The sequence below is a fragment of the Antedon bifida genome, chromosome 3, assembly GCF_963402885.1.
Source record: "Antedon bifida chromosome 3, ecAntBifi1.1, whole genome shotgun sequence".
Taxonomy (NCBI): Eukaryota; Metazoa; Echinodermata; class Crinoidea; order Comatulida; family Antedonidae; genus Antedon; species Antedon bifida.
Window position 1 is genome coordinate 23,079,953 of NC_136228.1, and position 27,704 is coordinate 23,107,656.

Sequence of the window (27,704 nt, forward strand, 5' to 3'; positions counted from 1 at the left end):
TAGCAACTTTCAGATTTCTTTAGAAGATGATGAGGTACATGCTGGAGAGAAATATTGGCAAGTTGTTCAAGCAATTAATTATCCTACCCTAATTTTTTTTTAACCTAAAATTGTTTGTCTTTCTTTCAATATCTCAACTTAGTAAACTGGATTTCATTAGATGGATAGATGGATGGTATGTACCAACATTAAGCAAAAATTACTGAAATTTGCTTTTACATAAACTACTCGGTAAAAACCTTAGTGTAGCAATAGTATTAAACATTGACAAATTATAAAAAAAGATCTCTATACAGTATATATACTGTATATCATATATATCATTATGTGCAATATGTACTGAAATTCTCTCTGGAATAAATTTATATAACTCAGTATAAAACCTATTGTAGGATTCATAAAATTTAGTATAATTAAACCTAGACAAAATATTCATCTATCTATTTTTCATTTTTACGTGTCTATTTTAAAAATTAAAATAATAAAATTTACAATATTCTGTTATCTACGTTAATTTCTTATATAGCTTACAGTTTAAAATGTTTCTTAATATTTCTTTATAGATAAAATTGTATGAGTATAAGGATTATATAGGATTATTATAATTCAAACTCTATATTCATTTAAGTATGATCTATATTCAGTTGGCTGCTTATGTACAAAGTCATCAGACATGAAATCCGAATGCTTGGTTCTGTCAATCGAAGATATCGATATCCCTGAATCACACATTGATACTCCTGAATCAACCTTTGGCTGTTCAATAGTAACAGCCTGAAAACCAGTAATTTGCTTGAGAGATGCAAGTGAAGCTAACTGAAACTCGTCATCACTTATCTTACTATTTTGGAAATCGAAGTCTTGAAGACTTATGTGCATCAAATTTGACTGGGTGGGCATTAAACTACACTCTTCTGATTTTCTGCAAATTTTTACTTCATTATTAATTGGATGCGAGACTCGTTGCTGCTTTGCCTTTAAGCGAACAGCAATTTCATCAGGAATTTCATTGTAATTGAAAAACCAATCATCATCTTTCTCAATTTTTTTTTTCATTTCATCAATAGCTTTTTCAAGATCTACCCCTGCATCTGTTGCCGATGCCCAAGACTGAAGAGCAGGTATGTTGAAAACATGTGTTGCACTTTGTTTCTTCATGCCATTTAAGTGGTAGTACATTTGTTCCATATGGTCCATCAACTGGTATTTCATCAGAGATGTCAAAGGTTGTGGTATGTCAGTTTCAAATGAGTAACTCATATATGCAACAACAAACTTTTCAGGATTCTTTTCATACTCAACTCGTTGAACGCGTAAGAATATTGAAAAGATATCACCACAGGCTTCCTCTTTCGTTTGCATTGAAATATCCCGGTAATTAGCCCGCCATTTTAGCTGTGTACCTTGTGAGCATATCACAATGATCTTATCTGCTTCTTCACATTCTCTTGCTATCCATTCATTGACACCCTTTCCAATAGCATTGCTTCCATAGAGGGCGGTGTGCACATCAAACTTGCAGCAATTGCTCAGAAAGTTACAAACATTCAAAACAACATTGTTATGACTTGGATGGTCAAATGAATGCACAACAAATATACGTTTCACTCTAATGCCTGCGGATATTAAAGTAAAGTTTATTACTAATAAATTTAAATAACTATTTGTTTTAGTGTCAAACAAATTTTTGTTCTATTTTGTTAATGGTGGTCTCTGCTTAAAGTCTATTTTCTTAGACTTATTTTGACCACCATCCACATTTTTACTTAACTAATTATTTATAAAGAAATATTTTATGTACTATTTGTGGAAATCAAATAAAACAAAACAAATTAATAGGCTAAATTCATTTAAATTGTATGTCTGCTGATTCGTTCGATTTGACCGCACTTTGTTTATTGTTATCCTGTTACTATTTACTAAATTCATTCTAGGCATTTCATACTGTGGCAACACAAACACATTTTTTTTTTCAAGTTGGTTTTCCTGTCGACATTACGGTTTGGTCATCATTCAACAATTTGAAATAAAACACAACTCGCCGTAATTTAATATTAACATGAAAACAAACTTTAGGATTGTTAGTGTTTATCAGTTTTTTTTTTGTTTGAGACAGTCTGTAGGGTAAAAAAAGGAAATTCAATTCTAAAAAACAATTCTATCAATTTAGATTTGTCAATTTGGTCTGGCCAAGCATTGAATTAATGGGGAGCTGTCAACCAAAGTATGTCATATTCATTTATTGTGCGCATACAGGCATATTGGGTCATGTTTCCTTACCACCTTGACACAGTTTTGATGTTTTCCAAACGACAACCGTCAACACATTGATTGACCTAGGTGGGTCATCAGTCGTCATAATTTGAAAGTGCTTTTTTATAGTTGGCAGGTCTTTTTATTTTTTCTACTTACTTTTATTGTCTTCATTATCTTCCTCATCAATGTGGTAAATATCTTGGTCTATAATTGGAAAGCCAAAAACAGTTAAATTATAGTTATCTTGAGTATACAATAACAATAAAAAAAAAGTAAGAATTTGCCAGGGACTATAAATATAATTGAGTATTACAAACTACAACAAACAAAGCATCGCTTTATAATGTAGGCCACTATGTAATTTTGTGTCATTTTTTTGTTAAAAGCAAAATTCCAGCTGATTTAGTGTCTTTAGGATGTAAAGTAATGAAAAAAATATGTTGCCATTTTTTTAAAAAAGCTTAAGGGTGTCAAATCCAAGATGGCCGCCAATACGTAAAATATCCAATAAATGTACCATATTGGACAAAGTAACACCCATTTTGAATAATATTTTAAGTTCATATGGGTTCTCTGCTATATAAGAATTATTATAAACCTATATTTATTAGTATTCTGACATTTTGAATTTCAAAATGGCCGCCATTTTTAAAAAATGGATTACATTTTATTAAAACATGTGCAAGTTATGACGTTGATTGAAATCACATAAAATGATAGGCCTATGACAACAACATTTGTGATTAACACAAAATGGTGGCCATTTTGAATTTCAAAATGGCCGCCATTTTTTAAAAATGGGTTAAATTTCTTATTAAAACGTGTGTAAGTTAAATAAAATTAGATTGAAATACACAAAATAATATTCCTATGACAACAACATGGTGATTAACACAAAATGTTGACCATCAGGTCGGAGGTCTATAGTACTGACAGTACACTTCTTCATATTAAAACATCTCATACACTTCTTCAGTTAAATGACAACTAACTCTGCCAAAGTCCTTCAAAGAAATATTTCTAATCTTGAATGCGATACAGTAAGTTGACCTTCCTTCGTTTTCTACTACTGTATCCATCAAACTTCCACAGACTGATCTGCGATCCCAACAAGCTTGTTCAGAAACAAATTGGCAAAAGTACTGCAATACCTCATTTCACTGCCAAATAATCTCTATTATAGGAGTCCTCTTTTACTTTGATAAGTTTGTCACCTGTATTCACCGTCATATATATTTTTTGCCAATGTTCGTCTTTTTCTTAGGATCCCATATAGACAGTTTGCCTTCTACAAGACTTTTACCAATGCCTCAAAAATTTTCTGTCCAATTTTATCATGCCATGGCCAACAAACACCTTTGTGCGAATTTGCAGCATTCCTCATTAATCGGGATATCATCTCTCTTTAAATGTTGGATTTCAAACTTATCAACTAGATTTGCCAGCTCTGATGAAATCATTAATTTGTGTTATTCCAATGATACCACGCTCAATGACCCTGATCAATTGATGTAAATCCAGCAAGTCCCACACATACATGTCCTCTCATAAACTCCAATATCTGTAATTTGTTTCAGTAATCTGTTAAAATTGATACAGCGGAAGTAACCGGTCGTTGTTCAGGTGGTCATGAGCGAAGAAATATTTGATAAAAGCATGTGTACTTTGCATGTGTGCAGATATCGTTTTCTTGTGTCTCGGACATATATAGGGATATAGTTTAACCACATCATTTAGATTTCGTCGACTCTCTGTATTCAAGTTAATATCTTTATGATCAGCCTCTTTCAAACAAAATGACTTCACTTAGAATCTCTCTCTGTCTGCATTTGTAGAAGCAAGTTGTAGAGAGAAAGCAGAATTAGTGTGCTTCTGTCCTTTAGAGATGTTTTCCATTTAAGATATTTGTCTCACTGGTTGTATAGGTAATACAAGTTCAGTTTCAACAAAAGCACTGGCCCCAACACTATTTTCACAATGCTACATGTCCAAAAGCCATATAGTTCACCGGGTCGACATAATAATTGCTTCTTGATGTCATCTCTGTCCACCTCCACTCATCTCGGGCAAGAGTCATCACCAGGCATTCTTGTCTTTCCCTAGTACATGAGTTTTTAAACCACAACTATGTGCACTTATCAAACCAGTGTATAATGGTGGTCCATCTGTAGGGGGTACATATCTAATGAAATCGGTTGAGATTGTAGAAGATGAGAAGTAGGAGTTAATGCTGCCTATGAATAATCTTGTGAATGAGCTGTATCTGTATTGCCTTCAAGCTTCTGCCAAAAGTTGACATGTTAAAAACTTACCAACCATGGGTCAGACATTGAATTACATAGCAATAACGCATTTATTATTTAACATCATATTTATACAGGATTTCACAATAAGGTATAAATGCACTTGTTTTATATTGTGGTCCTGTTTCCTGTCAAGTTTCAGTTTCATGAAAAGAAATGAAATCTGTAATTTAGAATCTATATATAAATTATGGTTAATTCTGACATAGGCAAGCACAATGGAAAAACTTTAGAACAAATCTCTGCCTTGGATACCTACCTGAACTAGGCCTATCTCAGATGTACCGCAAAATGTAAAACAGTTTTCACTTTTACGATATTGTTCCATATCTTAGGAATATATTATAAAGAGTTTTAAAACAAAATTTCTGATTTCATCGGTAGATTTTCAACTCAATTTAAATTGTACGCGGTCAAAGTAATTTCCAGGTTCACGATGAGTTCACAGGTTCACCTTGCAACTACCTGGTTTCAGGTAAACGCCCATCCACATTTATACACACAATATTGTATTATATTTATAATAACACAATTATACTATTTGTAATAGAATTCATCACACGGTTAACTACAATTTAACAAGCATTGTTATTATTTTTTACCACTTTTCATATCTATTAGAGGATTTTATTTGATTATAAATGTTACGATATTATTAAAACTAAAAAATCTCTCGAATAAGCATCTCCCTCAAATGATATCTGCCTCCCAACCTCCGCCATATAAGGGCCCTACCAAACAATAAACACTATACTTTAAAATGTTATTAATCATCTAAGACACTGTGAAACAGAGTAGGTTTAGTTTTTCGAATGTCAAGCATTTTCAATAATGGTAACCGACATAAAACGTACAAGGAGAACATCCTTCTAAAACCTTTTTACCCGAGTCATTATCATTCCGAGAACCATCGTTTACACTTCCTAGAGGGGAGCGAGCGAAGCGAGCTCACCCTCTAGTTAGACGTAATTGTTGTTGAATATTTGATATAAATTGGTAAGTTGTTCCATACTTTTGCAACACCAACTTTGAACGATTATTTAATTTAAGAGTCATAGTTGGGTATTATATATCTGTTATATAGAGAACATTGACAACTTTAGACAGCCTTATATTTAGACAATCCTGTGAGAAGTGACAAATTTAGAACATTGTGTACAAACAACAATTTATGCACACATATTTAAAAAAAATTATTTAAAGAATTTAATTTTTAGTGGCGGCCATTTTGAAATCCAAGATGGCCGACAGATAATCGCTTTACATACTTAAGATTTTATAATGGGTACAGTAATACCATCAAAACGGACTTGTTCCACATTTATAATTTGTATTATTGGTGATATTCTGATTTTTAATAGGGTTATTTGAATGTTGGCGGCCATCTTGAATTTGGTCCTTTAAATGTCTTTTGAAAAAATGGCAACATATTTTTTTTCATTCCTTATATTATCAAGATATGAAATAAAGTCAAAGTTTGCTTTTAACAAAAAATATACACGACATTCATATAAACGACATACCAGCCTACATTATTAACCTAACAATAGGTGTTTTTGTTTTTCAGGTGTTGAATATGATGATGCAGTACAGTATAACCACACAGACATATTATTATGACTGCAGCCTGGCATAAAATGGTAGGCTAAGTCAAGGCAGCAGTAGTATAGTAGAATTAATATTAAGGGAACATCTATGGGACCACACAAAGGTACCCCTATTCAGAGGACACTAAAATGAACAATAGTGAACAATGTATAAACAATTCTGTTCCCCTTATTTAAAAGTTCTGGATGTGCCATTGATTGGCAACATTCTGCAGCACAATTGCCTTTTACACTGTTCTCAAGTTTTTAAAATGGTACACAAACAATAGAAATCCTTGGGAAAAGGTCAGAGTGTTTGCTTATGCTCCCATGCAATTTTTTATAAAGTGTGACTTTTTAAATAAACGTAATATTTTCCCTCGCTGCTGGATGAGTAAGAAATAAATAAATAAATGAACTTAGGAAAGCGTGAACAAATTAAAAAAAGAATGCAAAACATACCATTTCTTTTCTTAGATTTGTAAATTATTAAAGAAACCAATGCAGCAACCAACACAGAGCATAATGAAGCTATAGCAATAGCTACAACATTTCCTTGTTCATCATGCTTAAACCCTTGGCGTTCTGTAATGATTCAAATTGTATAAATGAACATTCTGTAATATACTGTACAACAAAATATAAATTGTGTGCTTGAATAGAAAAAAACATTACACAACAACAAACTTTTGATCGGATCACAAGAAACTTCATTAAGCATGGTTATTGTGATTATTTTTTACAGTATATTTCGACGCTATAAAGTATATTTCGTTTAGGAGATCAATTACTATATGTTTTTTAATTAATATTTCAATTCAATAGTAGGGTAGGAAAACAGTGTCCTTTTTGTCACACTTAAAAGTGTCCCCATCCACTTGATAGGGTGTCCCCTAATTTAAATAGGTGATAATGTAATATAATGTTAAAACATAATATTTCCCCTTCATAGGAAAGAGTCCCCTCAATAGGTTTAAGGTTGTATTATATACAACAATTGAATATGAAATTAAAATATAATATTTTGAAATAAAACTCTTTTTTTCTTTAATTACTACTGTAGATGATAACGTTGACCAGAGATGATATTGAATGTATGAATAGTTGGAATATTGATTTGTTTCTCAATTTTTATTGAACAAAAAATATAAAAATAATATAATGTTCTTATAAAAAGATCATATTGCAGCTAAAAATTGTTGGAATGAATTGATGTTGAATTGATTTTTATGTTGACCCATTTCTTCTGGCAAGAAAATACTGTATACATACCTTGTAATGTTGGTATAGTAGCCACATTATAGCCATCCTCTTCTTTTGGATGGACTGTAAATATACAAAGTTGAAATGTATTGTAAAATTTTAATATAAATACGGACAAGTTGTTGATCTATTAAAATTTGCTTTAAAATTAAATTATGTTTAAATAAAGTAAAATATATAGGGAATAATAATGCTAATCTGGGTCTTAACATTTTTTACTGTATTGTTAATGTTTTAACCATCTTTTATGTATTTTTTACATTTTTATCAGATGTATAAATGATGTATGTATGAACACATCAGGTAAAGAACATTGATTCTAAACCGCCCGGTGATATACTGAAATTTGAAACGATAAAGATGAGGAAATCTGTGATAATGAGAAAGTATGATGTATAAACAAAAGAATTTCTGAATCTGTATTTCAAATTAGACCAATAAAGATGAATATAGAATAAAGAATATCATAAAAGGTTTCTTTTCATTGAGAATCTTTTAATTTCTGAGGGGTCATTGACTTGCAGAGTTAAGGTTTACCATAGTTCTGAGGTAACTACTTATGTGCACAATATTTATGTGCGAAAAAAAATGTGATTTTAATCAATTGCAAAAGAAATAATAAATGAGATTATTTTTGTGGACAAAAGGTTAGTCTACGGTTGGGAGTAAAAAAAAAGCTAATTTGCATATTAAAGATATATTGTCCCCCTAAAAAAATATTTTTTTACATTTTTTTGTTGAATATGTTATTTTAATGTCACATAATAGTTATTCAATCTCACAAAAAATTGGGTCTGAAAAAAATTTATTTACCTGAGAAAAATGTAATTTAAAGCAAAAAATGGTCAAATTGTCTGGAAGACAATGAGTTTTTGGGTAATTTAACTGTTTATTTTGTCTTTTTATAGGTGAAATAATTTTTTCCCCCCGTTTTTTTTCTTATGGAAGTGAACAACTTCATTAAAACTGCAAAATGGCCTATTCAAAGTCCGATTTTAAAAATCTTTATTTTTCATGATTTTGGGGGACAATACATCTTTAATGACGTCATTACAAAAACTATTTTTCTATAAGAAATTCCCTCTAGATATTGATGTGGATATGTATAATAAATAAAATTTCAAAACAAAATTGAATTATTTTTATCGTTTTATAAAAAATTACACATAAATCAGAAATTATTTCAGATTTTTTGTTTGCGTATTAGGATGGACACGATATTGCCTTATTGGTGGGTAAAATTTGGTAAATGTACCTTGTAATGTTGGTATAGTAGCCACATTATAGCCATCCTCTTCTTTTGGATGGACTGTAAATATACAAAGTTGAAATGTATTGTAAAATTTTAATATAAATACGGACAAGTTGTTGATCTATTAAAATTTGCTTTAAAATTAAATTATGTTTAAATAAAGTAAAATATATAGGGAATAATAATGCTAATCTGGATCTTAACATTTTTTACTGTATTGTTAATGTTTTAACCATCTTTTATGTATTTTTTACATTTTTATCAGATGTATACATGATGTATGTATGATGTATAAACAAAAGAATTTCTGAATCTGTATTTCAAATTAGACCAATAAAGATGAATATAGAATAAAGAATATCATAAAAGGTTTCTTTTCATTGAGAATCTTTTAATTTCTGAGGGGTCATTGACTTGCAGAGTTAAGGTTTACCATAGTTCTGAGGTAACTACTTATGTGCACAATATTTATGTGTGAAAAAAAAAGTGATTTTAATCAATTGCAAAAGAAATAATAAATGAGATTATTTTTGTGGACAAAAGGTTAGTCTACGGTTGGGAGTAAAAAAAAAAGCTAATTTGCATATTAATGACATCATTACAAAAACTATTTTTCTATAAGAAATTTCCTCTAGATATTGATGTAGATATGTATAATAAATAAAATTTCAAAACAAAATTGAATTATTTTTATCGTTTTATAAAAAATGACACATAAATCAAAAATTATTTCAGATTTTTTGTTTGCGTATTACGATGGACACGATATTGCCTTATTGGTGGGTAAAATTTGGTAAATGGAGGATGTTTTTCGCCATTATAGCTACGGTAATAATACAACGTTCCAAGGTCGAAATGATTATAACATGTGATATCAATTCCACAGAGGCGCAAGTTGAAATTGAAACTTCAATACGATATTAACACATATAGAGGGTGCATGAATGTCTGAATGTTATTCAATTCAATTCAATTCAAACTTTTATTTCAGACAATTTTTCATATGGTATAATACATTACAAAAAAAAGATGAAGGAGAGAGGACCAAAACTTTGATCTATTGGTATATAATGCCTCTCTCCATTTGTAGTACATGTTTGAATCCATCAACAAATATTTATATATACAAATTAACATTCTGTTTTCGCTTTTCATTATTCTTGTAAGAAATCGGTAAGTCGAAATCCTCAAATATTCATAAAATGATGGAATATTGTTTTCCACAAACAAATTCCTCGCACTAACAAATCTGGGTTGTCTTAACAACCTCCGGAAAGCATCATTATAACAAACTTTAAGTCGGTTGATATCTTTTTTTAAATAATTAGACCATAAAGGAGAAGAATTTATTTATCGTTTATTTTAATTGTATCGTTTTATATTGTACTTTTGATAATGGTTTTATAATTTCTGCCGCTCTTGCAAAAGCGTCAATCCAAATAAAGTTATTATTATAAGTCGCTAAAAATGTGAATACAATACCTTTTACTTCAGAAGGCTTGGATGACATAACAGTACATTGAAATGAAATATCATTCTTCAGACATTTCTGAGAATTGTCACCTAATGGCCATGGCAGTAGCTACAAATGAAATTAAAATCAATCATATTTAGATTTAATTTACATTGACGTCACAACATCTAATAGGTAAATATTTTACATGAATTCATATTTACAACTCATTATCTTCCATAACAAATTGAGGGTCACGTTCATCCGGAGAAGCTATTATAGATTCCCGGGTCATATCCTGTAAATATTCCCTGGGGACACCAAATAGGAGAGGTAAAAAATTGATTTAATCATGTGAAAAGCCACACGGATAAAAGTTGTTGGACATCGTCTCCATATGTGTATACAATGTTAAAACAGCAATGACAGCAACTTTATCATGTAAGTTGCCCCAGATAGTAGCCCAATAATGCCCTGTGGGCCATACAAGATTTAATCATGCGAAGAGCCACACGTCTAATTTCTTTTGCATTGTAACTGTTACACATTTGGATGCACAAAAATACCATTGACAGCAACTTTATCCTGTAAGTTGCCCCAGACAGTAGCCCAAAAATGTCCGTGCCATACAAGATTTAATCATGCGAAAAAGCCACACGGCAAATTCCTTTTACATTGTAACTATTTTACTTTGGGATACGAAAATACCGTTGACAGCAACTTTATCCTGTAAGTTGCCCCAGATAGTAGGCCAACAATTTCTGATTCCGACCCCTACAAGATTTAATAACTTAAAGAGCCACACGGCATATTGTTATAACTTTCTATTGCAGGAGATATACGAAAATACCATTGACAGCAACTTTATTCTGTACGTTGCCCAAGTAGCCTACAATTCCCCAGCCACTACAAGATTTAACCACACTGCTAATTTGTTTTGCATTGTAATTATTACCCTTGGGATATACGAAAATACCATTGAGATATAAAAAAATCTTAGTGTGAATAAGTGTTTTGTGGTTTTGTTTAGTTTGTTCAAATTGGAACGATGTTTTGACGGGAAATGGTTTCTCAATTGGGGCTATAAGAAGATGAGCGGTCGCGATGGCTAAAATCAAAGCATCTAATATGAAAGAATTTCATGATTGAATAAACATTATTTTGTGTCAACAGAGTCCAGGACAAACCAAAAGAAACAAAATAAGTAGATTACAGGTATTGATATTACATCTAATACCTTACATTACGTGAAGGCTGCCCCTGTTGAATATATAGCATTAACAATTAGCATTCACCATTTGTTATCTATACGCACCATTAATATACTTAAATAATAATAATAATATACTAAAATAACTGACAATATATAAAAGTTATAGGTCTATACAGAATCGAAACATATCGTAGAATTAATATACAAATCTAAAGGCAAATTACTGAAAAAATGACAATGCTGTGGGTATCATGGGTTGGATCTCGATGGAGATACAAAAAAAAAAAAGCGAAAAGCTAAATCAAAACAATAAGTAAAACCAGAGTTAAACTCTTCCCTGGTAAAACAGCCAGAAAAGTTAGCAGAGCTTTCGGACAACACTAGCCCTTCATCAGTGCAAGTGAAGGAATTTGGATAACGTCATAGTATAAGAGCTGGCAAGTGCTGCCTGGGTGGACAGGAATAAATGAAATACAACAAAAGGAGGTAGGGCGGAGTCTGATTAAGAGTAAAAAACAAAGAAGGTAGCTTGGTAGAGATATAAACAATTTTGGAATGAAACTAAAAAACAGCTTAAATGGAATTAATATACATAAACAAATTGAGATATAATTATTCTTGGCACACAGTACTCCAGAATCGTAACTAAACATATCATAGAATTAATATACATAAACAAATTGAGATATAATTATTATGGGCACACACTCCAGAATCGTAACTAAACATATCAAAGAATTAATATACATTAAAACAAATTGAGATATAATTATTATGGGCACACACTCCAGAATCGTAACTAAACATATCATAGAATTAATATACATAAACAAATTGAGATATAACTAGAGGGTACTCCGAGAGTACAAACCTCCGCCTACTGTAAAATTCCCCTACATAAAATGTCCCCGGAAAATATATATATTAAAAAAATTTTTTTTTATTAGTTCTAAGTGTAAATAGGCTAACTGCACACTACAAAGTTGTGAATGAGAGTTTGTGTAATGGTTATGTTTCCAGCCTCTCGCAGTTGAGATTGCCGGTTCAAGTCCTGTTGAGGTTTTTTTTTTTTCTTTTTCTTTTTTTTTTGTGGACCTTGATCTTTGACCCTGACCCTTCAAAATTTAAACACAATTTGATGAGTCATTGATCATTGTGGCTAAGTTTGGTGAGAATCAGATAAAAACTGTGGTCTCTAGCTATGCAGTAAAATAGTTTTTTGTTAGTTGTGACCTTGACCTATGACCTTTTTCCCTCACAATCAAACTCATCCAAGCTTTTGGGGCATAGATCATTGTGGCCAAATTTGGTGAGAATCGGATGAAAACTGAAGCCTCCAGGCTGTTCACAGACACACACACAAACACACGCATGCACGCACACACAAACATACAGGGGTGAAAACATAAACAAATTGAGATATAATTATTATGGGCACACAGTACTCCAGAATCGTAACTAAACATATCAAAGAATATACATAAACAAATTGAGATATAATTATTATGGGCACACACTCCAGAATCGTAACTAAACATATCATAGAATTAAAGCCCCCTTCCCTACGTTTTTTAGATCTAATTTAAGATCACAAACTATATTTAATGTCAAAATAATACTATATGGTCCTATTGCGATAACTTTTTTCGTCTTTAAACGGTTAAAAATGTGAAAAATAAGTCGATTCTAATAATTATAGCGGCCCGCTATAAATCCCAAAATGCATTGCGCGCGGATTGATATTTTTGTTTTTCACCTGTAATTCGCCCACTTTTCGATCGATCGTGAGGCCAAAACAAATGGAAGACTCCTAACTTTTCCGCGAAAATACCGGGTTTTCCCCAATTTGTATCAACGGAGTCTGGCAAAAATAGAAAGACAATTAATGCAGCAACTATACAACGTCAGGATAGGTATATAGCTAGCGTACGATGTTCGTACGTTACCGATGTTTACCAGCTAGGCCTACAAAACTAAGCCTAGCTAGGCTAGGCCTAAGACCGTCCACGAGAGGTCGATCACCGCAAGCTACTTAGGTAGTGCATTGTTTCTCACTTTTTATCATAATTTACCATAAAACGTACATTTAAGACAAGGAATGACATGGTTTAATGTTTTTAAAGTGATATATATGTATTATTTTCAAAAAAACGTCCAAAATTGCAGGTAAGGGGTCTTTAATATACATAAACAAATTGAGATATAATTATGAGCACACACGCCAGAATCGTAACTAAACATATCATAGAATTAATATACATAAATTATATGGGCACACACGCCAGAATCAGTAATTATTTCCATCATGAAATGTTGGAAAGAAGGGGGTGGATGGAGGGAACAATCATTATTGATGTGTTGGTCTGAAGGAAGGCAAAAGGAAAAGGAATGTACATTACTTAAACACTTATACAAAATACCCCCTGAACGCCCATGGGTCAAAAGTACACAACCTTCTAACAAAGGTTCCGATTCCGACCCCTACAAGATTTAACTCAAAGAGCCACACGGCATATTGTTATAACTTTCTATTGCAGGAGATATACGAAAATACCATTGACAGCAACTTTATTTTGTACGTTGCCCAAGACAGTAGCCTACAAATTCCCCAGCCACTACAAGATTTAACCACACAGCTAATTTTTTTTTGCATTGTAATTATTACCCTTGGGATATACAAAAATACCATTGAGATATAAAAAATACATGTGAGCCAGCATACACTCATGACAGCTACAACTTTATCCTGTTAGCTTCTGAATTTTCTACGTAGCATACGCCAATTATGATATCATAACTCAAAAGCACTGATCTTGAGTTTAGTCAGTGTCCAGGTTTCCTAACATGCAATTCGAAAGAATAGTGCTTTTACTAAACAGACTTGCTTTAGTTATTCCTCTATTATGATATCTATATAGCCATAGCTTTAGTTCCGCATAATATCTATTTCACTGCCCCCTGTGAGTACACACCCCGGCCCAGAATCCGCATCTGCTGAATTTGGGATTTATAAGGATGGGATGGTCACTAAATGCCTCGATGGGCCATCGCTACCACTAAACATTGACAGGAGAATAAGAGCCGGGAAAAGTTATATTTGATGTGATGCTGATAATTTATGAAAAGCAAATGCGAATAATGTGGCCTCTAGTCGGATTTTGGTTCTGATACAGATAGTTATGAGGCCTATAACATAGATACAGTATGTAAGCAATCCATGGAATGATGATGGGACAAAGAAGAAGAAGACGATGATAATTCAGAAATTTAGTAATTATTCGACACATTAAATCATTTATTTAGGCATCTATGTTTTTAAATGATTTATCTTGGAGGAGGACGGCCATTTTTAGGGTTAATCTGTGACGCAATGTATCCCGACGGGTCAGATCTAATGCTGTATGTTCTCACATAATTACCATATATCTATTATACTGTAATTATTATAATTTCGTATAGCTCAATGTGTAACAGTTAAGAAAAAGAATTAGCCGTTGTCTTCGATTTATTCAATCTTGTAGGGGACCGGAATCGGAAATTTGAGGCATTGCTGTCAATGGTATTTTCGTATAGGCCTATCCCAGAGTCATGGGTAATAGATACAATGCAAAAGGAACTATTACGTGTGACTATTCGAGTTATTAAATCTTGTAGGGTCGGAATCGGAAATTGTTGGAATACTGTCTGGGGCAACTTACATGGTAAAGTTGCTGTCAATGGTATTTCCGTATATTCCAAAGGGTAATAATAGTTACAATGTAAAAGGGATTTTGTCGTGTGGCTCTTCGCATGATTAAATCTTGTAGGGCCCAACAGGCATTTTTGGGCTACTGTCTGGACTTACAAGATAAAGCTGCTGTCATGAGTATTCTCGTATATATCCCAATGCATAACAGTTCCAATAAAAAAGGAATTTTTTTACATTTTTTTAAAAGTAATTCACACACATTTATTCACAATTCACAATTACATTTACAATATTTAATAGTATACCAAAAGAAGCGAGTGCTTGTCAGTTTGGTAATCATTTAAATGCATTTAAATGTACGGTACTTACATGCCAGACAACATTCAACAAAAATTATGTACAAAAAAGTAAAAACATTGGTCGCCCACGACCTTTACTTTAATAGTGACGCACATAAGCGCGACCACCAATCAAAGTGACCACCACAGGTGAGGTATAAAAGGACAACAAACAGGATGAACCCTGTTTGTCCCCCGGAAGCACTATACCGGGCATTTTTTTGGGCTACTGTACCCTGAGGCAACTTACAGGATAAAGTTATAATAGTTATAATGTAAAAGGAATTTGTGGCTTTTTCGAATGATTAAATCTTGTATGGCTCAACAGGCATTTTTGGGCTACTGCCTGGGCAACTTACAGGATAAAGTTGCTGTCAATGGTATTTTTGTGCATCCCAATGTGTAATAGTTACAATGCAAAAGAAATTAGCCGTGTGGCTCTTCGCATGATTAAATCTTGTATGGCCCAACAGGCATTTTTGGGCTACTGTCTGGGGAAATTTACAGGATAAAGTTGCTGTCAATGGTATTTTTGTGCATCTCAATGTGTGACAGTTACAATGCAAAAGGAATTAGCTGTGTGGCTCTTGACATGAATAACACCATTTTTGAGTGGTCACTTTGGGCTACTGTCTCGGGCAACTTGCAGGATAAAGTTGCTGTCATTGCTGTTTTAACATTGTATACACATATGGGGACGATGTCGATTAAATCGACTTTTTACCCCCCTTATATTTGGTGTTCTCATGGAAAATTTACAGGATACTGTAGGACCTGGCAGCAATATTGATTATTGAATCTTAGCCATATATCTACATAATCAGCCCATCAAACCTTTTGGGGCTTTTCACATGAAGAAATTATCTGGGCGCCGGTCTATATGTGTGGTGCATACAGAAACACTTTGCCAACAGGAAAATGCCTGAAACATGCACTAAATTGATTAGAAATCCGTTTTGCGCATTTAAAATTTCAAACATGCATGTGTGCATAACTACTTGTTGAACATTTGAAGTCATAGCCTTTCAAGTTTGTTTTGAGTTGTGATTGTGTTCTCTTTAGTACTACGTATCTCAATTTAAAAAAAAAATACATACCTCTACAATATAGGTGGCAGGCTTCACGCCAGTAAATGTTACTGTCACTAGTTTTGTATTTGATGTTTTCCAAGTAATCGTAAACTTTAAAACAAATTTTCAAAGGGTAAATTATCATACATAAAGTTACTACATATTTACACACAAAATTGTTACTTGTATAAAGAGAGTTCAGACAGCACTAGAAGACAAAGTTGAATTAGCAGATAGCACAATTTTATTCATTTATATAATAAACAAAAATCTACATTAATGTTTACATTTTTTTGTAATATAATTGATTGATGTGAAAATTCCTCTGATCCATTTTTTCATCTTGGTAAAAGTCATCAGTCCAGTGTATTCTCTTAAAAACGTTTATCATTTTATTATGTCACAGTTTTTATTTTGTCTGTGTGACCACTTTCAACAATGCTTTTCACTACAATGTTTATTGACCTATAGCAAAGTCAAAATATAACCTTCTTACTGGTTTGTGATTATCATGTTCATCACTTGTGACATATAGTCATGAAAAGGTGAGGGGAGACATTCTATTAATTGAAGCTCCCCTTAATAAGTTTGTCTACTGAATAGGCTGTAGTGATAACAAATATATTGACCAGCATTTAGTTCCACTTAAATAGGGTTGTACCGAATGAGGGCTTCTACAGCCAATAGTAAAAAAAACTACATTGCTCTTACATTGTGTGGCTGTGAACAGTAGGAAAAATCTGTGACCGTATTGTTTTCCTGAAAAAAAAAATTTAGTTCTAATATAAATATTGCAAACCTGATGAACTTAACATAAACATAAATACTACTTGATTCAACATGCCAAGTTATGACTATCGTTATTGGTGAGAGACTGGTAATCAAAAAAGAAAAAAACAATACTATCATTATTCAAAACTGCGAAATAAAATAGACTTAAATATTAAAGATATATTGTCCCCACCCCCCCAAAAAAATATTCAATGTTTTGTTGAATATGCAATTTAATAGTTATTCACTTTGATTAAAACTTCATTTTTCCTGTTTAATACATTAGGATGTGATTGTATACATCATCAAGATGACATCTCTAAGTTGTATTGTGGTCTGGCATTTTACATTAATCTTTTACTATTTTATATTTTTGATACTCCATGTTATTTACATGCATTGAATTTGCAAAATAAAGTTTATATATTAGTTATTCATTTTTCTTAGTGCACACTTTTTACTATCAAGGAAGTGTGTTATCAGTAAATACATTTGTAGGTTTTTCACGGTCAAAGACAAGGGGGAGATTTGACAAAATTCAAACAATTGACCTTTGGAATTAATATAGATTAGGCCTTATGATATCCTATCTGGAATGTGTATATTGATTGTACAAGGAAATGCGATAAATAAATCTATTTTTATATACCACCACACTAATAACTAATTTTATTAGCACTTTCTCTACATCAGTAAGAATTAAAAGATCATTATTATGTGTCAAACGATACTGTATAAAAAGTACACAAGTTGTATTATCATTGTTGATGTAGCACTATTCAAGTAGTAATTAGTGTACCCCTTGAAATGGGTATTAGATTCCAACTATTGTAGGTACACTATATTTAGAAATTGTATTATTACTGTCCTAGCCTTAAATATATATTGTCCCGCTGAAAAAACAAAAACAATTTTGTTCACATTTTGTTGTTGAATATGCCATTTTGATGTTGCATAATAGTTATTCACTTTGATCGAAAATTGGATCAAAACAACTTATTTACCTGAAAAAAACTGTAAGTTAAAGCAACATTATTCAAATTGGCTGCCAGCCAATGGCTTTTTGGTTGAATTTAACTTTCAACTTTTAACTTTTATTTGTATAAATTTTCTGTGGAACTTTATTAAATTACAAAATGGCCTATTCAAAATACGATTTTAATAATCTTCAATTTCATATTTTTGGGGTACAATACATCTTTAAAGCTCAGGTAGAGGCATGAATTGAAAATATATCTGGCTAAATGCACATAAATCAAATATGTGTAACTGAAATCACGACAAAAAAAACCAGGAATTTCCCTTAAAATGGTCAAATACAAAATTTGGCAAAAATCTGCTATAAAAGCCAGACTTTTTCAGTAGATAGGTAGTTTATAACCAAAGATCTGGTGACTCCCTAGAAAGTGAAAAAACTACAACAAAAAGTTAATAAGTATACGGCGGTGGATATTTTTATTTTTATATTACCTATATTTAAAAAACTGATAAAACTTTTTACCACAGTATTTATTTTTCATATACTTTGCAGTCTTATCATTATGCAGAACTGCAGTCAACCGCTAATGTTGTTACTTATATTGTGCTAATTGGCGACATCACAAGAAACCCTGGTCCAAAGGATGTGGATCTTGTATAATATGTTAGATCTAATCAATGTGGTATACATTGTGACTCGTGCGATACTTGGTATCATCAGATGTATTGAAATGAACACACATACATAAAGCGTGCTAACGATTCTTGGTATTGTTTTCAATGTGTTTCCCTAATTTAATGTTTTGTTATTTGACGCTTCTGACGGTTCTATTTCCGATTTTACTCAGCTGTCACTACGCTTTGAGACAAGATTTATAGTTTTCTATCTCTGTCAGATGTATAAATAAATTTCTGCTAGTGGCAGATTTGATTGCATAGTTCAAAAAGCTGGATATGATTTTTATTGAAAAGGTTGTTTACTTAACGACGTATCATTAGGCAACATTCGACGTATCATTAGGCAACATTCGAATTGATGAACTTGAGGAAACATTTTTAATAACTTTGACCCTGACATTAGGCCTACATGCACTCACGTTGCCAATGTTCCTGTTGTAGAGTATGCTTGTGGGAAGGTTGTAAATGATGGCCTGTGGCATCTGTGTGCTATATATGAAACGTATCTATATATTTACAATATTTTTATACAGTAGTATAGTACCATTTCAGTTATTTTTATATTTTAAATGTTTGTGCCTTTATCTTCTTTTTTTTTTATGAAGGTATAGGTGTTTGTCAGCTGTTCATCCCTCTTTTTTTCGCTGTATTGTGCTTTGTGTTTTACTGTATCTCTATATGTATAATAAATATTTTAAAAAACGCTTTTTAATATACATCAATCACTATCTTATACCCCTTTTACACCGCCAGTAAAAATGCGGAGTTGATCCGGAATTGTATAACCCGAGTCGTACCCGGAACGCAAAAATGCGGAAATGTAGGCCGGTGTAAACGACGTAAAAAGTTACCCGGGTCGCTGAATCACCCGGGTAAGTGATGCGGAATGTATTCAGCGTCAAGTGGAGTGGAGTGGAGTTGTGGCTTGGTGGTTATGATGCTTAGCTACCACTCCAAGGGTCCTGGGTTCAAGTCCCGTCACATGTCCGGATTTTTTCTAAGGACAAAATTACAACTCCACTCCCAAAGACTTGTAATAAGACTTTGTTTATGTAGAGCATCTTGTGTATATGTTTGTCTTGTGAACCTCTGAGGGTCCCTAATGATCAGCAATTGCTGGATGGATCACCTTCATTAAATATGGTAAAAAAAAAAAAAAAAAAAAAAAAAAGTCAACGGGACGCACCCGGGATGAACCCGTGTTTGCGGTGTAAAACGGTCAGTGTATCTTTACCTGTTTGTTTACTATCCTCGCTCACTATAGTATTTAATTTACATAAAATTAGGATAAGATTGATTTTGTTTATTCGCTTATTCAATAAATTAAACTTATGGTTATTTGTTATTCATTTTTATTTCAAGATATTATTCTTCCCGAGTAGACTTAATTTTTGTGTGTATTGCCAAAAAACAAAATTGTGGGAGGTATAATGAGCAGACCGTTACTATGGTGTCTCTTCATGCGTGAGAGGGCGATATTTCGATTGATCTAGAACAATTACATGGGTTGGAATTTTTCAGTGTAAATACACGTGTCATTCCCATGTTATGAATCGGGTGTGAAAAGGAAATTTACGGGTTTGTTATAAGCTCGGCGGTGTAAAAGGGGTATTAAAATTATTGTAATGTTTCCTATAATTTACAAAAATATACTTTACTTTTCCCATTATTTAAATGTTAAAATATGTTTTAAATAAAATGTTATAAGGTCTAAATTAATTAATTCATAGAAAGCTGTTCAGACCTGCTATATATTTTGTAGAAATATTTAAAGTATTTTGAAATAAAACTAAAGCAATGATGGATTGTGTGAGGATGACCTTTTGACCTAAAAACTTTTGATATTGGTATCTTTCACATCAACACACCGGTATGTCCCTGCAGTTCGTCCTTCGGAGAACGTTCAGCTGTTCAACCAGTGTTTTGAACTCCGGAGTTGTTTGATTTTATCTTCTTCACACCAAAACACCGGGGCGTTAACTCCGGAGTTTTGCTTTTGGTGTGAAAGGGGTATTACAGTATTTTTGTGTATTAAGAATGAGGTCTTAGGTCTTAGCTTTCAAAGTCTTAGATTTCGAGACATCCTGTAGTAGTAGTAGTGTAGGAAAACAAATACTTTGTGAACAGATGGCATCTTCAATTGCTCATTGAAACCTCCAGGTCTTGGGTTCTTGACATCCTGTACTATAGTTTAGGAAAAGAATGTGAACAGATGGTATCTTCAATTGCTCATTGAAACTGCCAGGGACATTTCCTGAAGGTTTGAGATACTTTCAAATATTAAATTACTGTACTATACATACCACATAAATATCCACACAGGGTTCTTGCTTTCCCAGATTGACCTGTTTACCATACTCAAGCCTAGCTTCCTGTAACCAGACCTTGTAGTGATCAAAAGCAAAAGGTGCCAAGTTGAAAACCAGAACAACTTCCTTGTCCCTTGAAACATCAACCTCAAAAGTTTCCGGGGTCCAAACTCTGGCCATTTCTGTGTTTGAAAAATTATGGATTACAATTTTTGTTAGAAAAAAAATCAAGTAAAGTAAAAAATGACAAAAATGACACCAGACTATACATTATTTACACCAACCAGCGAGATGTGTCAGTTTTTAATACAGGCCTCTTGAGAATGAACAAACAAACAAATTTGTTATCATTTGTCTATAGTGACAAGGAAAACAAATTTGGATTTAAGCTGGATGTATTCTGCATATGTACCAATTCAAATCATGTTATTTTCCGGTCAAACTCATTTGTGGGGTATGTTTCACAATTGACAATCATAGACATGGTGTACAATATTCAGGGCAATTAGTTTAACCTGTATTTGTTTAAATCGTCAATTATCTAACTCAACTTAATATTTAGTATACTGGATTTCATTTGGATAAATTGCTACCAAACCAACTTTCTGTACCATTGAGTAAAGACTTAATTGAAGTAGTGCAAGATTTTTTAATTTATATATAGATACTTGCAGGAAGTTCATTGAACTTCCTACTTCCCATTTAGATTTTTGGAACTAGTTAATTCATGGATCCATGGTTAATTTAAGGTCAAAATGTTACTATAGTACATGACATTGAATTTGGTTCTGAAATTGGGTTCAATATGTTGTAAATGTGACGTGTGCAAATTATTGACATGATTTATTTTTGGGTAGTTATGATACTTTATTATATACTTTAACATAAAACATAAACACACACTTAATGAGAAACAATAAAACAAACAGCAAAACAAATGGGTATAACCTACAGAACATCTTTACCAAAAAATGCACTTTTCATGGAATAGTTTGTACTAAAAAACCCAGTTACACAAATCACATATTTAGAAACTGAATTGAAGTGGTCCATTTTCTAAATTATCTCTTGCTATTTTTGTTACTTTTTGTCTTTTGGACATTAATAATGGTTGACATTTTGCTCACCACGGTCGTTGTTATTAATTAATTTCAAATCAAATAGTGCAGTCAATTTTTCAACTTATGAATATAATATTCTCACTATCCAACTCATGAATATTCATTATTTGTATATTACGATAAGTATCATGAATAACAAACCTTCTTCTGGTACCTTGCAAAACAAGTCATTAGGACTGTAGAAACAACCTGAAAGATACAGTAAATGTTGAAAAAAGAGTCTGGTACAACATTGGTAAAAAAAATATGAGGTGGGAATATACCCAGTCATACAGTTTTGTACCAATATTCAAGTATTAGGAATTTTAAGAAAATGCGGAATCACAGAGAAGATACTTTTTGTAGATACAAATTTGACAGGCAAGAGAGAAACTCCACAATCTTTGACAATGCAAAAAATCATTCAACAACATATTTTCAGTATTCTGAATCAACAACTCAGAGATCAATGATTTTTCATCATTTGTAGCTATTATTATATCTTACTTGGTATGGTGTAACGGGAGATGGCTGGCTTGGAAGTAAATGGAGCCATCTTAATGGTAATCTGGTAAGTACTGTCTGGAGCTAGACTTCTTGCACAGTCAAAAAACATTCGTTTCTAAAAATAATTAAATAACATTGACATAGAATTCAAAACCTAATTAAATGTAAACACTCGATACATTAATGTACTCTATATATTATCACATCTTTATGCCTTCAAAATTAAAAGAAAATGTTATTCTTGATCTCTATCTGCATTTACATCCATGAACCAAGCAAAAGAAACCTACATACTTACTGTTTTATTCATTGACAACTTTAAAGCTGAATTGTTCAAAGTACCATGAAAGTTAAGGTAGAAGCATCCAAGTTGATCAAAATGGAATGCTTGATGCTTCACGCCAATTATCTCAATAATTGCTCCAGTATAAAGCCCTAACCCTTAAAAAATGGATACAAAGTATTAGATTTCTGAAACATTTGACCTACAAATAGTACAATGAAAGTATTTCATGACAAATATCATAACTATATTTTGGAATGTTGCTATATAGTTTACGGTATATCACCATGTTGAGTTTCTTTGAAGGTTTGGCTAAATCAATATATTTCGCCATGCAAACCTTTAAACAATATATAGATTTTAAAACCAAAGTCGCTATCCAATCGAGTTTGAACAATACCATGAAAGCCCCAGTGGTCTAATGGTTAGGACATCTGCATATCAAGCAGAAGGTTCCGGGTTCGAGTCTCGGTTGGGGCGACTTTTTCTCATTCTCACAGATTTCCTCATCTTATCGTTTCAAATTAATTAATTAAATTTCAGTATATCACCGGGAGGTTTAGAATTTATTCTGTGCCTGTGATGTTTATATATATATGCAGTACTTTCTCTTCAAATTAACATTTTTGTTATGTGGAAAATCAAACTGACTTTTGTTAAAGCATTTAGCATTGTCTTACCAGCTGGGTCCACATCAAATGAGATATTAAGACCAGTGACTGTGTGTTCATAAACTCTTCCATCGGGATATGTATATGTTGCTAAGTAATGACTTATAGAAACATTCTGAATAGGTTCTACAGGCGCATCTCTCTCAAGGGAAGACTGAAAAAAGTTTGGGCACAAACCTGCAAAAAAATCTTAATACATTATTTCATGAATTTTATATTGTATTTAAGTTACAGTATGTTATAGTATAGTAATATAGTATACCAAATAATCTTGCACTAATCTGAATAAATATTATAAAAAATATATGTTTTATTGATTGAATGCAAAAATACATTAATTTAATGAATTTTTTAAGTTACAGTATATTATTTGTTTTGTATACACTACTGTTCTTGATAGTAATCAAATATTAAAAAATATTTGATTATGGTAATCAACACAAAATTCGCTTCTTCCATTTTTAAAAATTTCAAAATTTTCCTATCACATGACACTAAAATTTCAAAATTTCCAGCTTTAGTACAATATGTACCTTTAGTTAATTTCAGTAAATAGCCTACTTACTTTTCTTGTCATCAATTCTGCCCATTGTGTTATTCTGTGAACATATCTGAACATCCCCTTTCCAATTCTAAAATGGGATTAACATAAAACTCCAAATAAAATTTAGCACACACTATTATTATTATTATGTGCTACATATGTACGGTATTTAAAAGTATAAACAATGGGATAAAAATAAAACTCCAAATGAAATTTAGCACACAGTATTATTATTATGTGCTACATATGTATAGTACTTTAAAGTTATAAAACTGAATATGGTATATATTGATATATTACATAGCCTATGTAAATATGTGAACGTGATTGGTTGAAACTGCATCACATGACTACTGCTGTGAGGATCGTAAATCGTATATTTCCTCGAGTACGATGATATTGACTGAGTAATTTTCGCATGATTATCATGTCCCTGTCATTAAACATATAAAATCCAGTAAATTCTCGAGTACGATGATATTGACTGTGTAATTTGCGTGTGGCAACACTCGCGTTTGGCGATAAATAAACGAAAGTCATCTACTGGGACTCGAACTCGCGAAGATTAGTCCACATCATCACAAGACTAGGTTTTACACGCCTCTCCACGTAACTTGCTTGATAATAATTCAACTAAACTATTTAAACTATGCATACATACCGCCCTCATTTTGTTATTCGCCTTCTATAGATGCGACAAAAGACTGTTTGTGATTGGTCAATACCCACAGTAGTAACATGGTACGCGCGACGTGCTGAACATCCGGTGATTCGGCTCGAAGAAGACGAATTATTATTTATTCCGCCTACCTGATAATATTATTATTATGATGGAAACTCTTCTGTTAATTTAAAAGACCTAGGCCTAATAGTGAATATTTTATTGCCAATGAATTATCTGTATATTATTCTTCGTAAGGTAAGGTGAATGCAACGCCTAACTAGGCAGGCTTATTAATTACATAAAGGAGGCCTAGCTACCTGACCCACCCAGTAGATATTCTACTTGTTGTTGGCTATATAATATAACAGATATCGCCTTTTATATCGGTAAAATATAAGATTTTAATTGTGAGATCTTTTTATACCATTCCACGTAAATGTTATATTTATTCACCTTATATCTTACAGTTGATGGCTAAAAGAGTTTCTCTATGGGGATAAAAAGTTTAATTCTAATCTAATCTGTCCACCTGATACTTAGTACCTTAATATTAGCATGGTCCTGTAATATATAACCGTGTGAATAAATTAACCCCAATTTCTTGCCAGCAGAAACAGGACAAATTTTCAACCGCTTAAATAGCAACCTCAAAATAATGTTAAAAAACACCCATCGATTCAGTGTTAGAATGCCATTAAACCGGGGTATTGCTGTGCAACTTTTAGCACGCAAAATAATGGTTTTAATTGATAGCTGATGACCTCACTGACACTGCAGTAACATTTGAATTGACCGTTAGAGCCCATCGCATTTTTTATATTGCTAATTATTTTCATCGGCACCACCCATTGAATCAAACGGCTTAGGAGCACAATTAGCCGAAATGCAGTATTATATTTTAATGCAACTGATGTAACTGACAGTGGAAAGCTTTGCGACATTAGTAATGCTGTGTCATCTCATTACAAGAAATACATGAATTATTTTATTTACTAATGCATGTTCAATATTTTTTTTTTATTGGCATATTGAATAGGGGCCTAATACTAGTGTACTGGAAAATTGCCTGTAGAGTCATTACCACACCACTAAATGCAGGTTTCAATACTATTATTAAACCACAAATCCGGTTAAATACAGGAAACACTTCAAAAGTCATTACAATTAAAACTAGGGTCAATAGGCATCATCTTACTTTCCTGGTTGAATGTAAAATTGTATTGTTTTGAAAAACACACGACATCACCACAGAAAAATACAAAGCACCGTTTGTTAAAGCTGCAATCAAATTAATTGGGTATATTCTTAATCCACAAAAAATGACATGCGGCATACATATTTGTCAGAGGGAATATAGATTAGGAAATATAGATTGATACAATATTTGCCAATGTTATGTAATAGTATACAAATAATGAATGTTTATGAGGTGATAATAAAATGTCATATTTCACTGAATGGAATTTTGTTACCACCACACGAATATAAAAGCAGGTAGACAGATAGACAGTGCCTGAGTGATTTCCAGAAGGTACGTTCACATTTCAATTTTTCACATCAACTCTAAAATTACCCTATGCTAGTAATGTTAAGTTGATGATGAACCTATCATTTCACAGTGCAAAAATCTTATTGTTAGAAATATAGAGGCATATTTCAAAATTTGCATTAAGGAACACTGGCCCTGTTTTTGCCTCTAGCACGCAGGGTAGGTCAACGTAAATTCCATTAAATACCTACTGGATCTGATCTCAATTCTTGAACCGTTTTCACTTCTAGCGGAAATCACAACTCTGATTGTTCAGAGGGGGGATATATTTTTTAGTGGGAAATTGTCCCCATCACTTTTCAAACAGCAAAATCATTAAATTGTTGATGAAATAGAAAGTAAGACTTCTATGACACACATTTTTTATTTTAAAAAATACAGTATCTAACAAGAATAGATTTTATGTGAATATAACCTAAAGTACGTAACCCAAAATAATTGTATTCTTCTTGCCGGAATTTGTATGTGCTCAAAAATCGATTGAAACGACCTATAGATTGCTCAAAGAGCCAGCCTAATGTTGCTTGCTTCAATCGCAAAGTTCCCCCCCCCCCCCACCCCACTTTTAAAAACGTATTATCTCACCACTTCAAATTCAAATGGGGGCACAGTGTCAGATATTCATTCAATCTTTTATTTTCGGAAACTCTGGTCCATAGAAAGTAAATTACATATAAATGAAATAAATAAAATAAACAAAATTACTACTACTCATCTCAGTATTAATACAATAAAATCTACATTTTAAATTGTTCTTTAGACATCAAATAAGTTAAAACCACGAAATCTAAAGACATAAACTTCACTAATTGTTAAATACTTTAAATAGTTTTAAAATCGCTTGCTTACCTCCCAAGAACAGTCTTTATGACATTGAGGGGTGTAACCGCCTTCTACCGAGCATACAACTAACAACAGGACAACCAACGGTCTTACGACCACACCACTGCACGTGTCAGTAAACATAACAGAACCAGTAATAATAGTAATTTTCCCTGTCAAAATTCGATGTAGGGAAATAACAACGCCGACAGCAAGTACTTTTTTCAGTAATAAAAACTAAACTTCTCTGTTACTTCCCTCATCATCACTCTCACGAGAAGAGTAAAGTAATAAACTCACAATGCTCACAACCGACAATGTCATCAGCTTACATTGTTTCCTAGTGGGCATCCTATTACAGAGCTAAGGGAAATTCCCTGTTTTACGTTTACACAGAAGGCTGCAA

General features: G+C 32.4%; 1 protein-coding gene and 1 non-coding gene across 3 annotated transcripts; one reads left to right on the plus strand and one right to left on the minus strand.

Moving 5' to 3' along the window:
- On the minus strand, positions 1-27,453 carry LOC144838029 (uncharacterized). 2 transcript variants are annotated; one of them, XM_078693376.1, is made up of 15 exons: positions 27,326-27,453; positions 24,285-24,351; positions 23,729-23,896; positions 23,064-23,206; positions 22,766-22,880; positions 22,421-22,468; positions 21,153-21,340; positions 17,134-17,181; positions 16,450-16,533; positions 10,143-10,242; positions 8,664-8,717; positions 7,418-7,471; positions 6,608-6,730; positions 2,413-2,460; positions 1-1,616 (listed from the first exon to the last, which is right to left on the minus strand). In XM_078693376.1, exons 1-15 carry the CDS (start codon positions 27,440-27,442, stop codon positions 607-609), a joined length of 2,367 nt encoding a protein of 788 aa, XP_078549502.1. In that variant the 5' UTR covers positions 27,443-27,453; the 3' UTR covers positions 1-606. The 2 variants fall into 2 exon arrangements, with proteins under 2 accessions (XP_078549502.1, XP_078549503.1); XM_078693377.1 differs by lacking the exon at positions 7,418-7,471.
- On the plus strand, positions 23,456-23,528 carry Trnad-auc (transfer RNA aspartic acid (anticodon AUC)). The gene has a single exon. It is a non-coding gene; the product is annotated as a tRNA-Asp (tRNA).
- Positions 27,454-27,704: the final 251 nt, after the last annotated feature.